The 16,637-nt window shown below is 35.7% G+C and overlaps 2 protein-coding genes and 1 pseudogene across 2 annotated transcripts; all 3 read right to left on the bottom strand.

Annotated features, from left to right (window-relative positions):
• Positions 1-167: 167 nt before the first annotated feature.
• On the bottom strand, positions 168-1,743 carry LOC140839318 (mediator of RNA polymerase II transcription subunit 33B-like; annotated as a pseudogene).
• Positions 1,744-8,020: 6,277 nt separating this feature from the next.
• On the bottom strand, positions 8,021-12,970 carry LOC140840157 (elongation factor Tu, mitochondrial-like). Its single transcript, XM_073207311.1, has 12 exons — positions 12,519-12,970; positions 12,242-12,317; positions 12,001-12,093; positions 11,805-11,879; positions 11,393-11,497; positions 11,206-11,296; positions 10,918-11,123; positions 10,354-10,437; positions 9,736-9,798; positions 9,599-9,661; positions 9,070-9,310; positions 8,021-8,374 (listed from the first exon to the last, which is right to left on the bottom strand). The coding sequence occupies exons 1-12, from the start codon at positions 12,698-12,700 to the stop codon at positions 8,304-8,306; spliced, it is 1,350 nt and encodes a 449-aa protein (XP_073063412.1). The 5' UTR covers positions 12,701-12,970; the 3' UTR covers positions 8,021-8,303.
• Positions 12,971-14,280: 1,310 nt separating this feature from the next.
• On the bottom strand, positions 14,281-16,026 carry LOC140840156 (uncharacterized). The gene is made up of 2 exons (XM_073207310.1): positions 14,468-16,026; positions 14,281-14,374 (listed from the first exon to the last, which is right to left on the bottom strand). The coding sequence occupies exon 1, from the start codon at positions 15,990-15,992 to the stop codon at positions 14,640-14,642; it is 1,353 nt and encodes a 450-aa protein (XP_073063411.1). The 5' UTR covers positions 15,993-16,026; the 3' UTR covers positions 14,281-14,374; positions 14,468-14,639.
• Between the last annotated feature and the right edge of the window lie 611 nt (positions 16,027-16,637).

Here is a 16,637-nt window from a genome sequence, read left to right as displayed (position 1 = left end):
TTTTAAAGACAAAATGCAAGTAACACACATTTTTGTCTAAAAAATAGTAGGTTAAATAGAAAAAAGAAAAAGGTGGCACTTGCAGAAAAAATAAGTTAATATCAAGTGGATGTTATTTTTAAACTAGTGATGATATGAGCAAATAGAAAAATATCATCCCTCTGTTTTATGAAAAGAATTAAATAGTTTATCTAATCAACGTGAATGAACATGTATAAGAAATTCTAGTCGTTAACAGATATACTCGATATATACCATCCAATTTAAGTATATAAAAAATCCTAAGATAGCATGATTCTAACATAACAAAATTCAAAATCCTGTTCCTACTATCATCTCAGCAGCAGCACCCATAGTACTAATCCCACTAATTCCTAGAAGGGACTGCGCCAAGTCTTCCTCATTTCAATGTTTTAATCCACTGCTAACTCTATTTACGACTTCGACATCGACTTCCAGCATCCAAACAGGGGTGCAGCTAACCATCAAACTTATGTATCTGGTGACGTATGCTCTATGAGTAGCCTTATTGCAGCCGAGTGATATTTTTCCTTCCAAGGCACTTGCCAGGAATTCTTAGTGCTTTTCAAGAACCTTAGGTCGTGTCTCGGACGCGGGTGATGTCAAGTCCACTCCCCATGCAAATATACCTGTATATACGGTGAAATATGCAAGAGCATAACCAACCATCATAGCAACCATACCCCCTGATTTCTCACTCATGATCGATTCTGACCCAAGAATCGAGGATATTAGCCATGAGGGTAGAGTTTCTTCAATCAAAATTCGAACCAAATTTGGACCGCGGTAACCCAAACCAGAGAAGCTGCAGTCTTCACTTGGGCATTGAAGATGCAAGAGAAACCGGGCCATACTTCGAGCTGTACTTGGTTTTCTTGAGTTCTATTTTTCCTTTGGGTAAACCGTAAATTCAGAATATCTTTGACTGTGAGCGTCAGAAGAGAGAATTTCTTCTGTGATAAACATGACATTTCTCACTGACTGATGAACTCGTGAATATAGCACTCCAGGAGCGACTGCAGATAATCCACCGGTAAAGTGGGAACCAAAGCCATGACCAAGAAGAGCACCAACACAACTGTTGCTTGATACTAAAGAAAAATTTAACCCAAGTACTGCTGTAAAGTATACTTTCAGGAGTTGGACAACAGCATCAGTATCGTGGTGGAAGACCGTCTGTCCTGCAGAGAAGACAAGAAAGTCACTCCAGCGCTTTACCTTTTGAGTCCATAAAGCAGCTATTATTGACATACAAGGCCAGGGGCAACAGATGCCAAGGTTACTCAAGGCCGGGCCAACCAAATTTAGAAAACGCCGAGTAGATTTGTCGAGTTTATAGGTTATTGCGAGGCTCACAAGGGCAGCCAGGGGTAGAGGTACAGTCACAGGAGAGCAACTAAAGAATAAAAATACAGCAAGTAGGCTGTCAAGTTTGGTTCATCCGTCTTCCACCGATCCCATCTTCATGGATTCTTTTCCAAAACTAAAGCGTTGGTACCGACAGCATCAGGAATGCATTGCCTCTATTCTCTTGTTCATCAGATTGTTGAGGCGCTGCTAAACATGATGTTCAAAAGAATAAACAGAGGCGGTCAACCGCCGACTCCTAGCTCAATTGCATCTGGAACTGATGATTCATATCTGTGTCTTAAATTACCTGCTTGGGATATTCTGGAAGCAGTTCCCTTTGTTCTTGATTCTGCCCTTGCTGCTTGTGCCCATGGGAAACTAAAACCACGTGAACTGACCACTGGTTTGTCGTTATATTTGCTATTAAAATAGACCCGTAACATTTCATAATATATTGTACTTCCTCGAAGATGCATACTGTAGTCTTATCTAATTTTGATGGCATTCAGTGTTAACTACAGGGGTAACTTATGGGTTCAGCCATAAGTTAACTACAGGGGTAACTCTACGTTAACAAGGATGATTTGAAAGAGATTCAAGAGTGACTTGGAATGAGGAAACTTATGGGTTCAGCCAACACAATTTTGAAGGCATTCAGTGTTAACTACAGGGGTAACTCTACGTTAACAAGGATGAGATCCACCGCACTAGCAGCTTGCATTTATCAAGTTTGGAATGCCAGGAACCGTGTGCTCTTTGAAAATGGAAAACCAGTTGTCGAAGTAATAATAAGAAAAAAATTCATGTAAGACCGTTTCAAGGTTTAATTTTTTGTAAGATTGTTTTAAGGTTTAATTTTTTGTGACGGATCTTATATTTCTCTTTTATTCGGTCAATTATACCTTTTTCCTTCTTGAAAATATTTTTTAAAATCATATTTGCGGCCAATAAATATAGTAATTTTGTTCAATAAAGATGATTGAACTATAATACAATTATCCCCAGTATTTATATTTTTGAGTAGATCTCTTGTGAGACGGTCTCACGAATCTTTATCTGTGAGATATGTCAATCCTTTCGATATTTAAAATAAAAAGTAATATTTTTAGCATAATAAGTAATATTTTTTCATGGATGACCCAAATAAGATATATGTCTCACAAAATACGACCGTCTCACACAAGTTTTTCAAAATATTATTATCTAGATATTTGGAAAATTATTTAATATCAATTGATATGTTAATCGTTTGGTTTTTAGAATGATCAAATTGTTCTTTTCGTTGCATCATAGACATATTCATATTAAATTTTTAACCAAGTTGGTTAACTCGATGGAGAATGTTACTCAAACGGGTTACCGCTGATAGGTGTTTGCTCTCACTCCGCGAAGATTCCTGAAACAAAGAAAATGGAAAATAGCTTTTGGCGCCCTGGATTTGGACCCGCCAACTCGTTCGAAACAAGGCCTCGATTAATTAATTAAATGTGTTGTAAATTTGAGGAGCGGTGTAGGATATGCCAAATCATGTTACGACCCTTGAAAGACTGGCAGAGAAGAAGGCGCTCTCTTTTTATCCGAAACTGGGTTTCTCTCTGAGGGAGAGATGGCAGAGCTCTGTTTGATGGCCGCGCATGGCTGCCCCCCTGCTTTAGAACCAGGCTACTACAGGTTCTCAAAGGTATAGAAGAGTCTGAGTTTGTATAATTTTTTTAGCTTTGTTAAGGTTCATATGCCCAAGAAACCTTGAAAGCAAAAAAGTGGTGGCAGTAACCTTTTTACCCCTTGTTTCAAGATTGGGATTTTGCTTGACGAATAATATTTTCCAGAATTGAACTTTGTGCTCACCCCTCAATCACGAAATTTCATACCAGGAACAAAAAGAAACTGTTCCCGTAATTTCTTGAATGATTATGTTTTAGCGTTATTGGTGCAGCGTATCGTTTTGTGTTCCTCTAGTGCTGAGCTTCTCCTTTTTGTTGCAGGACTTTCACAGTTTTCTTTCCATCGGAGCTCAAATCAGGTTCGATTTAACTCCCGCTCCTTTGATTTAAGCCTGCACCAGAAAGAGGATTGGAAATTTACCAGTGGATTGAGGCAATCTCGTGCATGAGAGGCAACCTCCTACGTGGATGGGTGATTATATTAGTGGTGAAGATCTATTTGAGGATGAAGCTCATATGGCATTACTGGTGTCAACCGATCCATTGTATTTTGAGGAAGTTGTAAAAAGTTCAAATTGGAGGTTGGCGATGGACAGTGAAATCAAATCTATCGAAAAGAACCAAACATGGACACTAACTGCCAGCTGGGGCCAAAAGAATAAGAGTGAAGTGGGTTTACAAAACCAAATACAATGAACATGGAAAGATTGAAAAGTACAAAGCTCCGTATGGTTGCTAAAGGGTACTCTCAAAAGTATGGAGTGGACTATACAGAGGTTTTTGCACCAGTGCCAAGGATGGATACATTAAGGATGATTATTGCTTTAGCTGCACAGAAGAATTGGGCTATTTTTCAGCTGGATGTCAAGTCGGTTTTTCTCCATGGTGAATTAAATAAAGATGTCTATGTGGAGCAACCAAGAGGATATATAAAAAAAAGGCAGTGAGCATCTAGTTTACAAGTTACACAAAGCCTTGTATGGATTAAAACAAACTCCACGAGCTTGGTTTAGTCGAATTGAAGCACTTTTCATTGATGAAGGGTTTCAGAAGTGCGACAGCGAGCAGACATTATTCACAAAGAGAAACAGAGAAGGAAAAATTATCATTGTAATTGTTTATGTTGATGATTTAATTTTTACTGGTAATGATGAAGTTATGGTGTCTGAATTTAAAAGCTCTATGTCAAGAGAGTTTGATATGTCTGACTTGGGGAAGATGAGGTTTTTTCTTGGGATCGAGGTGCTACAAAAGTCTGATGATATTTATATATGCCAAAGGAAATATGCCTCGGAGGTTTTTAGAAGGTTTGGTATGCTGGAAAGTAATTCAGTTGGCAGTTCAATAGTTCCAGGTTTCAAAATAAGCAGATATGGAGATGGAGACTCTGTTGATGAGACGTACTTCAAGCAGCTGGTGGGTAGTTTGATGTATCTCACTGCCACGAGACCTGACATGATGTTTGTTACTTGTCTCATAAGTAGATATATGGCAAAACCAATGGAAATTCATCTACAGACAGCTAAGAGATCACTTCGATACTTGAAAGGGACTGTGAACTATGGAATTCATTATAGGAAAGGAGGAAATGGTGAGTTGTTGGCGTTTACGGATAGCGACTACGCCGGAGATATGGAAGATAGGAAGAGTACATCTGGTTACGTGTTTTTAATGAGTTCAAGTGCTGTTACATGGTGTTCAAAAAAACAGCCTATTGTGACTTTATCAACCACAGAAGCTGAGTTTGTAGCAGCTACAGTTTGTGCTTGTCAAGGAGTCTGGATGAAGAGAATTTTAAAAGAGCTGGGACATTATGATGAAGACTGTATTACTGTGATGTGTGACAACAGTTCAACCATCAAACTCTCTAAAAATCCTGTTATGCATGGTCGCAGCAAACATATTGATGTGAGGTTTCATTTTTTAAGGAATCTTACTAAGGAGGGAACAATTGAATTAGTTAATTGTGGGAGTCAGGATCAGGTGGCAGACATAATGACCAAACCATTGAAGCTTGAAGTTTTTCAGAAGCTTGCTGTTGGGAGTATGTGAAATTTCTGGTATAAACTAATTGTTTCACAGCATTTAGTTTAAGGGAGAAAATGAAAGAGTTTACTGCAATCTTTTTTAAAATAAAGTCCTGGTCTTTAGGGACATCTACATGTATTTGAATTGTTCCAAGTTTCTGTTACCACTTTGCTTTATTTACGCTAAGTGGGTTGCTTTCTCGTTTATGTTAAGATCGTGTATTGTATGGCTATTTAAGCCAAAGTTATCATTAATAAAAGTGTGTCATTCAATTCAGCTTGTAGTGTTCTCGTTCTTAGTTTCTTTTGATCAAAGATCCCAACAATAACAAGGAAAAAATGTGAAGGGTAATGAAAAAAGCCAATGTCTTTGTCAAAATGACCAAAAGTACATTAATACAAAATACATTGATGTCGAGGGAATCATTCCCTGGCTAAATTTTTTTGTATCTGGTGGAAAAAAAAAAGGAAAATGTGGATGGTAATGAGAAAAGATCAATGTCTTTGTCAAAATGGTTATGGTTAAAATGAAAGTTAATGCAAAATTATGGTTCTAGTAATTTTTTTAGAAATTATAGTATTAATAAATATAATGCATAACGTGGAATTGGGTATAATGAATTCTTTGACATCCATACTTGACGTGAATAAAAACTTTATGAGTGGGTTTCATGTGAGACCGTCTCACGGATCTTAATCTGTGAGACAGATCAACCCTACACATATTCACAATAAAGAGTAATACTCTTAACATAAATAGTAATACCTTTTCATGGATGACCCAAATAAGAGATCCGTCTCACAAATACGACCCGTGAGACCGTCTCACACAAGTTTTTGTCAAACTTCATATTTATATAGAGTAAAGACAGTGGCCTTCATTGATATTGGAAGGCACAAAAAAAACCCAAAAAACCTATTAATTTATGCTACACCGCAGTTCTTTTAACTGTTTACAATAAAATATATAATAATGTATTAAATAAAATAAAAAAAATAGTATCTTAAAGTAATGTGTCACGCCTCTTTCCTCTGAAAGAAGCGTGACTAAGAATTTTTTTTAAATGCATGTCATGCCAACTAAGAATTTTTTTTAAATGCAAGTCAAGCCATTTAAAAGCAAGTTCACGCCGTATAATTGGGCGCGACTTGGTATATTTTTTTAAAAATAAGAAAGTCACGCCTATTAAATTTTTTTTCGATCGTGCGTGAGGAAATGTGAAAGATTGAGACATGCTTGTATATTTCTTTTATTTTATAAAAAAGATGTTAAGAAAAATTTTAATTTAATTATTTAAAAGAAATATATTTATATCTTGTCCATTGATGAAATGTAAGAGATATCGTCAAAGGCTGTAAAGCCATATGATATTTTTTTATTGATAATTGGATGGTAGTGAAAGGCTGCAAAGCCATGTACTCTATCTGTTTTGAAAGTATCCGCATAGTTTGCTTATATAATATAAAGAGTTGTGTTTTATGTTTTTCTTATTTTCATCTCGAGTAAGTTCTTTTTTTTTTTTTTTTTTTTATGTAACTTGTTTACTGGATTGACTCAAATTTTGAGTTAATTTTAATTTTTTTTGCAAGTATATTTTGATTCAATTATCAATATTAGGTATGTATACTAATATAATTATTTATGTTGAGTATTAAATTTGTAGAGAAAATTATTATTTATGTTAAAATATAATTTATGTGTTATGTTGATTTAATTTTTTTGTAATTATAATAATAATTATTTTTTTATAAAGACATTTCAAAATCATTTATCATGATAAACTTATCATTATTATTCTTATTTGTTTAAGAAATGTTAAAAATATAATCCAATGAGATGTCTTGATTTGCTTAATATTTTTTCTAAAGCAAGTTACGACCATTAATTGGGCTTGACTTGCTTATTATTTAAAAAAAAAAAAACAAATCACGCCAATTGAATAGACGTGACTTGATAACTTTTTTTTAAAAAAATAATTTTATTTGCAAATATATTTTCAAATACTCAATTATATTAATTTATATAACGCTTACCTCAAATAGAAGTTCAAAATCAAAATTTTATCTGCAAATATATAATCACAAATAAATTAACGGTTTTAATCAAACATGAACGACAAACTTAATTTAAAGCATAAAAATTTCAAGTGCTGTTAATCAAACATCACACGTAAATCTATCAAACATCGAACGAAAAACCAGAGAAATGAAAAATTATAAAAGTACAAGAATAATACGTTTGAAACGAGGGCAAATGATATATAAGCAAATTTTCAGATAAAAACAAGTCATGTTAGTACTGATCGGTGATACATTACATCACTTTAACACACAAATTTTAAATAAATTTATTTTTAACATCTTCTTTGTAAAAGAAAAGAAAAATACATCCATATGTCAATAATTAATAACAGTCTTTCACATTAAATGATTCTTCCATCACAAGCGTCCAACAATTATTTTAAAAGAAAAATTAAACAAATCACACTTATTCAATTGGTTTGACTTGACTTTAAAAAAAATTATATAAATCACGCCATGTCATTAGGCGTGACTTGAATTTTTTTTAAATAAAGATGACAAGTCACGCCTCTCCAAGAGACGTGACACATTAGTTTCACCAAACTCTTTTTTCTTATTTTATTTTATTAAATTATTTAAAATTTTGCTGGCAACAGTGAAAAAGCCCAAACCTCCCAATTACAATATCATTAAATGATGTGAGACCTCACATTTTTATAGACAATTAAATATTTGTTGATAAATCAAAGCCTAACGTCTGAACACAAATTAGCTCAGAGAGAAGTATAACATAAAATAATCCAAAATCTAGAGAGAACATATTTTGCGCCTGAATAGGAATCTTTTCTTACTTTTTGAGGAATTATTATAGACTAGAAACACGGGATCATCTAGTACTGACAAATAGGGCCGTTCCAGACTTCCAGCACCATTACGTTGCAGGGAAAAGCAATTAATACGAGGATGCAGCCTCAAAACAAAATTAATTATTGATGATACATGAAGAAAACTATAGATAAATAGACGAGAATTTTGTGGACTAATGAGTCACTGCAAAATCACTTGTGTGCATTCCTAAATATTCTCAAATGCACCTTATAGGTAAGGGCATCAAACCATTTTGCGGCAAAGCCAGAGGATATTAGCAATCAAAGGCAGAACAAATGGCGAACTACAGGGGAAAGGAGGCAAACCAGGCAAGATTATATTGGTTTCAAGTTCAACTCATAACTTTTGAAACAACTCCAGCACCAACTGTTCGGCCACCCTCTCTCAGAGCAAATCTTTGGCCTGTCCATTTTGGAAAGAAATGGTTTAATTTCTGAAATAGCAATTTGACGGTAAATAATCAAGAATTATAATGCCATCACCATTCACCACTCGAATATCCTAGAAAAGCAATCATCACAGTTCTTTCCAAAATGGATAAACTAGAGATAAGCTGAATGCATACATATTTTCTCAGTTATTGGAAACCAGAATTAAGGCAGAGTTGACATCTTTGCTTAGATTCAGATTGATTGTCCACAATCGGTTTATTCCAAAATTAATAGGAATTTAAGGCATCAAGGATATTAACATCTATAGTTTCTCCCTTTCTCTGGTTGAACTGAATGAAAGACTAACAAAATAAACAGCACTTGCAACAGGAATGACTCGAGACAAGTGCTAGAAATTGCTCAAACAAAAAAGGACAAGCAATGCATAATAAAAAAGTGTCAAATACGGAACTAAGGCAATGTTGGAAAATAACAGCAGATGGTAACAATGGAGCATCAAAAGATTGTACTGATCCAGGAGGTTAAAGGATTTTATAATTGAATTTAAGACTCATAAAATAACAATCAGAATATTTTCTCAGCAGGTAAACAAACAAAGATTGGTAAAACCAAATGGAAAGCAAAAAAAACACAGTAAGTTAAAGCCCAGTAGGATCAGAAAATGGGCAACCAGTAAAACCTATAATTGAAACATAGCCTCTGTACCTGCTTCAAGAGGAACAGGGTAGATAAGCTCGAAAACAGCAGTTACATTGTCCCCGGGCATGACCATCTTCACATTTTCTGGCAACTCAACTTTACCAGTGACATCAGCTGTCCTCATGTAGAATTGAGGTCTATAATTCGAAAAGAAAGCGGTATGACGACCCCCTTCCTCTTTTGTGAGGACATATATTTCGGCCTCAAATTTTGTGTAGGTTTTAAGAGTATTGGTTTTTGCAATCACCTGCATAAAATGAACCAAAGGAACAGAGAAATGATATCCCCAACACATCCTGCAGATGCCTTTAAAGCATTCATTTAAAAGATTTCTGTACACACAAACTGTAAACCAGGCTGTTAACCATCCAGATAACAGATAGAGTTGTATAAGCACCGCGATAGGAAATTTGAAAATACAACTTCATTGATTCCTGAACAATGAGTTATCACGCACGAACAAAGGTGGTGCACCCAATAAGAGTGAATGAAATAAATAAATAACAGAAGTAAACATCCCAGTGAGTGCACCAACCATCCCTCGTTGGACATCATCACGTTTCAAGCCACGCAATAGCAGACCCACATTGTCACCGGCCTAGAGAAAAAAAAAATTATTGTAACAGGTGCAGCATAAAAATAATTATTATAGGCAGAAATTAATCTCTTCACCTGACCAAAATCCAAAGTCTTCTTGAACATCTCTACACCAGTTACCGTAGTTTTTAGTTTGTTCTGTAGCACAAAGAGACATGGCATTAGTGTACCAGAACAAAAAATGAAGAAGTAAAATCTGTTCGAGCTAGCTCAGGCATAAGCGTCTAAAGCCTAAACCAACAAAAAGGTTGTTTCACAGGATGGTTTGAATGCCGAAAAACAACTAATCCTTCATGAAAACAAATCCAACTAGTTTATATGTGCCAAATTTAATAAAACGACATTACGAGATTTGATCACAAAAAAATAACTATATCTTCCAGGGGAAAACTACAAGTCTGTTTGTGCAGCCTCAACCAATTTAGTGTTCATAAATCTGGCAATTAACCTGCTTCCAGTTTTAATCTAATAGATTAATTAACAAGAATTATGAACAGATGATGCAGAAGTTTTACAAATTCCATCGTCTGAAACTTGATACAATCAATTAATGAATTCCACCAGCCTCTTCCTAAGATTAATGAGTAGAATTAGGACGCTTGAACATGAACTTTAAATCAATGGCACATAAAAAATTCCCAAACACTGTTTAAAAACCACACGTCCAGATAAATTAACAAAGCTACAACTCACCAGCGAGAGCCCCAAAATCTCTACTTCTTCCCCTGGTTTGATTATTCCCTGTTCAACCCGGCCAGTCGCAACGGTTCCACGCCCCTGAAATCACCAAGATAAAAATATCAATACCAATGTAGCATGTTTTCGCAAAGTATAAAATCACTTCATCAAAAAAATGAAAAAGGGACATTGAACGTCAAAATTTTGTTGATGACCAGTGATCTTCACCTCGGTAATATCAATTAGCATCACAAAAAATATTAACAAGTACGTAAAAGGAAAGAAAAATTAACCACATTTCAATATTTAATTTTATTTCTTTGATAGTCACCACATTTAGAAACTAAAATCTTTAAAGACACGTAGCCATTACTATTAATATTTGTTTCCCCATCATGTGGACGTATATTTTTTTTACCCTAGCTACATGCAACTATGTTTATAAATGTTTGACCATGACATTTGAAATGGACTGATTCCTTAGCTATAATGAACCATCATCACTTTAGAAGTTTATGGTGTCAAAGTTCAACAAGAATTATTACTCTAAAATTAATTTATATCAAAGTATATGTTTACCTGAATAGTAAAAACATCTTCCACGGGCATCAAGAAAGGCTTATCAAGTACACGTATTGGATCTGGAATATATGAATCTACAGCATCCATTAACTTTAATATAGCCTTTTTCCCTATTTCTTCGTTCGTGCCCTCTAAAGCAGACAAAGCTGATCCTCTGACAATTGGAATCTCATCCCCAGGAAACTTATAGAAACTCAGCAATTCTATAAAAACAATAAGGTAATTTGAAGAATTACAATCAAATAGAAAGGCCAAAGACATACCAGAATCAAACTTTAAGATTACCACGTAGTTCCATTTCGACAAGTTCCAACAATTCTGGGTCATCCACAGCATCAACTTTATTAAGGAAGCACACAAGTGACGGCACACCGACCTATAGTAGTCAGAGTAATAAAGAAAGTGCAAAACAAAATGATCAGCAGAACCATGAATCGTAATTGTGCATATCGATTCATGTTCAGATGTAAACCTGGCGTGCAAGCAGAATGTGTTCCTTAGTTTGTGGCATCGGACCATCAGGGGCAGACACAACAAGGATACCCCCATCCATTTGAGCAGCACCAGTAATCATATTCTGCGTTATCATCAGAGAGAGTTGCATTACCTCCTAATACTGGCAAACGATGACTAACAGAGCCAAAAATGGCAGTTTACTGGAGTAGGTCTTCAAGATTCAATCTTAATCCTTTCAATTATATTCTCCTATCGTATATTCTTTCTCAATTTAACCAAATCGCTTCCAAACATAAATAAACCCAACCTCCATCTTCATCGAATAGTATCCAAGATAAGAAAGTCATTCATGAATTACAGTACTGGAATTAGGGGTTGAGGAGTAACTCAAGTTTGGAACGTTCAAACATGAGCAAGTCGCACCAGACCTTCACATAATCGGCATGTCCAGGACAGTCGACATGAGCATAATGTCTCTTTGCAGTTTCATACTCTACATGAGCCTGCAGCATCAACTCGCTCATAAAACCTATATTTGACGAAAGATCCAGCACCAGCACAAGCAAAAGTAGATAATGTTGAAGGGAAGAGTAATATGAGATAAAATACAGAAAATATCCTAACCGTGGCAATTGTAATCCCTCTCTTTTTCTCTTCAGGGGCTTTGTCAATTTCATCAAAGGCAACAGCTTTAGCATTACCTTCTTCTGACAAGACCTTACAGCGAAAATAAAATGTGTTGAGGGCCTTGAAATACAAAGAACATATACGATACCGCACCATTTACGATTACATGAACCAGACAAATCAATACTAAAGAAAGAAAAGTACATCACAATACTATCATTATTATTTTCAACCCTACCCCGGTGATCGCTGCGGTTAACGTAGTCTTTCCATGGTCAACATGCCCAATTGTTCCTACATTCACATGAGGTTTTCTGCAAACAAGTATAACATCAATTAAATTAACACCAAGTTATCAGACTCGCGTCATAAAAAACCTTAAGATACCTATTTGCGCGTTTGCTTAAACCTAGAGAAAATGATCAAAAAAATAATACTATAAAAAATACGCCAAAGAGAAGCGATGATCTGTATTAGTCATTTCTGAATTCCATAAACAAGAAAACGCATCTTACGTGCGAGTGAAGGTAGCCATGGATCTCCACCAGGGACTGTACACGGAGGTGGAATAGATATTGGATTCCAGTGCAGGGAAAGGCGAAGAGACGGCGGATCCTCGGCAACACGACGAGTAGATTCGCGGCACAAGTGCGATCACCCGCTTCGAATTCTTGTTTCTGACAACCACCGACGCCATTTTCCGAGTGTATAAACAGGAGAGTAACAGGAATGAGAAAATGCAAAGGCGTGGTGCAGTGTACAAGGTTTTGGAAAATCAGGGTTTTAGGAAGAAAAAAATTGGATAGGGCTTCGTACGACGTCAGGTTGACGCCGGGTCCAGAAAGGAGTACGTAGTTATCTGCGTCAATACGGAATGGGCAACTCTCGGCCTAGAGCGGGTCTGAAACCAAGGTTGAGCTTGGGCTCGGATCAACATGATTGATAAAATTCAAGGTGACATTTTTGATTGAGTAATCTCGAATACATATGCACAAATTTATTGTTCGTCTAGCCAACTACTTTTTTTTTCCCTGGTAATTTCAAATACTACTTTTTTTGTCAATAAATTGTTAGTTGATTCAGTTCTAAACTCAAGTTAAACAAATTACAAATCTCACCTCAGTTTTCATGTTCTTCTAAAAATAATATCTCTCTATTTCAAATATTTACTCAAATTCAAATCATCTCATACAAAATGCAACTCGTAGAATTTCAAATTCAATTTTTATATCGAGATAAGCAATTTCAATAGTGATTGAATTCACTCGAGATGAATATAATTTGAAATTCATTTATCAAATAATTCATCTGAATCAAATTTATAAATTCGGACACTTCATTTGATCAAATTTATCAATCCAAACAGAATATAAAATCTTTGTATGACAAACAATAAAGGACAAGCATGTAGAATTAAGTTTTAAACATATTTAGTCAAAATTTAATGTAAGAATATCTTAAAATTGAATAGAATCCCGTCATAGACTACTTGGTGTGTTTTTTATGTATAGAAGAACAGAAATATTTGGTTATCTGATCTTCGGATGTTAGAACAAAATGACCTTAAATTCAAAGCTCATAGTGGTTAACACTGCTTGAGCTACCTTTTCCGTTTACTTGGTGATCATTTTCTTTATGAATCGAGTATTTAACTAGCTAATATGACATGCCCGTCTCCCAAATTTTAGATCTGTACACGCTTGTGTGATGACTAAGGGGAAGGATTGCAAGCAATTGAATTTTACAGAAGTCATGGGTTAAAATTTGTTTGCAGTAGCAATCAGTGAACCAGTACTCATAGTTGATTCCCAGACAAACAACTGATTGGATTTTAGACTTTCAGGCACACTAGAATCTGATTCCTTGCGTAAAAGAGACGACCAACTATTATTACATCCATCCCTAACACTTGAAGAATATTTAAGAATGATGTTCAGGTTGGAATTACACACTAAATTCTTCACAATTCGTCAACTTTTCACACGAAGTAAATCACATATAAGATAGCATCAAACTGGAACTTCAGTCCAGAAGGTCGAATTTCAACCTATCGTTTTTAATCAATGATGCATATGGATGAGGCGGAGGATTATCCAAAATCATGTAGAACGATAGATTTGCTATATGTTGTGAATTTCGTAATGTTTCTTGGATAAGTTATAAGCCTTCAATGATTGACAAGATTACTATAATGTTTTATAGTATTTCTAATGTTCTATTACTGGATTGTGAGAAAATATGCTTGTTTAATGTAAAATGTGTAATGACACTATGTGATGTTTCAACTGTGTGATTGCACCTTTGAAATATACCACGTCAACAATTGAATCACAAAGACATAAGCTCTGATTCATCCAACGGAAACACCGATCTACATAAAAAGTGCAACTTTGTCACAAATTGACAGAAATGGTACCAAATGAACAATTAAGTTGAATTATGAGCTCAAATTAGACTTCTATACAATTGCATTCTTGTTGATCTGTACCAGGTAAGTAAGCAGGCTTTGAGGCACAATTAACCCCTTCAATTTCACATCCAACCATTGTGTTCACGATGTTTATGAGGCATCAAGCTCCACAAAGCTCATACACAGTAGAATCGAAATATTGACACTTCTTGTCATTCACACGATGTCAAGGTTTTGCTGGCTCGTCATCATCTTCAATGTCCCAATTCAAATCCTCATCATCTTCTGTAGCATTCAACTTCTTCCTCATATCCGCAGTTTTTGGTCTCTCACCATGACTAGTAGCCAAAATTTTCTTCTCGTCGCCACTTCCTACGTCCTCGATCTCATCCCACCCTAGATCTTCCTCCTCCACCACCTTTGATTTATGACTCAACGCCAAAGAAACATCATTTCCTTTACCACATTCACCTGTTTCGCCCTTCTCTTCCACACCCATGTTCTCATTAATCTTTTTTTCGACAATTCGTTCATTCTTCGCATCTCCATCTCTCGTCACTTCAACAACTTCATCAGACTTCAGTTCTTTTTCACTCAAAGATGGTTCTTTTACACTTATCTTACTTGACTCCGTCACATCGTCCTTACTGCCATCACCCACATTGAAATCTTTCATCTCCTTGTCATCTCGCAGACCCCCATTTGAACCCTCAAGTTTTTCCAAAGGCTTCAAACTTCCATTACTCGCTCCCATATCATCTGCACCTTTTGCCTTCACAACACTCTCACCGTCTTCATCATCCTCAACATCCCAGGACAATTCTTCATCATCATCACCAACCGCAATAGCCCTTTTCACAAGATTTGCTCTTACCCTCTCCCGCTGCTTGAGCTTATCAACTCTATAAAAATATCGACACCAAAAGGTCTCTTGATCAACCTCCCTCGGAACAAACTTTCTATAAACACTCTCCAAGATTCCATCATCCCCAATCAAACCCTCAATTTCATCCTTCCTCTCATTCAACTGAAATTCCAACTTCCACCTCTTATAATCGTCCACATCCTCCGGCTCCTCACAGAAAGTGTTCAAATCACTCTGAATCGCACTCAACTGAGCCTCAAACCGACTATACCTACTCGTATTCAAGCTCCAGTTAGTTTCAGGCGTCTCCGATTCCCCATCCGACATAAAATTCTTTGTTTCCTTAGAGATAATATCAACCGTTGATTTCATCACTCCATCCAGCGCGCCTTGTGCGGCTGAAGCGCCAGCTTCCAAAGAAGCCGGGAGATCCTTCACCGCCCTGCTAGCAGCATCTCGGATGATTCCAGTCTCCTTTTTCAGACCCAATCCGAATTCCTTGAGATCTCTGCGGTATGTTTCCATCACCGATTCAGATCGGGTTGATATTGTCTTGATCAAACCACCAAAACTCCATCCATCATAAAAATCATCCTGTATGACGCCGCTCTGATGCCGGTCGTCCTGAGGTTGTTCGACGGCAGTATCCGGGCTGGTCGCATCGGATTTGGGAGGGTCCGGATCGTCGGATAAGATGGATTTGAAGAAATTCATTGGGTTCGTAGGTTTGGAGGAAACTTTGCTCACAGTCGTGCGTAACTATATGGGTTTTTATTTATTTATTTATTTATTATTATTAAAGAAAACGAGCAATTTGTGTCATCGTCGTTGCTCACTTTGAAAGTATTCGAAAATTGACATATGAAATCCAAAATTTTATTGCATCTAATTGAAAATGTAAAAAAATATAGCCTTTCTTAGAAAAGATGTTCATTGTCATGGTTACCTTTAGAAAAATTTAATTTAAAATATAAAATATCGGTAGGGTTCTTTCCCAAAAAAAAAAAAAGAAAAAAAAAGAGCTGGTAGGGATGTGCATTGCTAAATGTTCGAGAGCTTACTAACTTCTTTTCCAAGGTAGATAAATTCTTTTGTATGCTTACGTTCTTTGCTTTCATTCGACACTTGGTCGTATACCAAAGTTGTAAATGTATTTAGTGTTTAATGTAATGTAATTTCAATAATTCTACTATGATGAAGATGAATATTTTTAAAAATCGAATAAACTAGAGATATTAAATAAAACAATAGTAGCACTTGCACGTAAGAGGAAAATATTACTGACTCTTGATTTTTTTATTTTTTTTTGCAATATTTTATCATTTTATGAATACTTATGGATTTTTAGTAATTAATGAT

The sequence above is a fragment of the Primulina eburnea genome, chromosome 8, assembly GCF_022965805.1.
Source record: "Primulina eburnea isolate SZY01 chromosome 8, ASM2296580v1, whole genome shotgun sequence".
NCBI classification, from domain to species: domain Eukaryota; kingdom Viridiplantae; phylum Streptophyta; class Magnoliopsida; order Lamiales; family Gesneriaceae; genus Primulina; species Primulina eburnea.
This window is presented reverse-complemented; position numbering and strand designations above follow the sequence as displayed.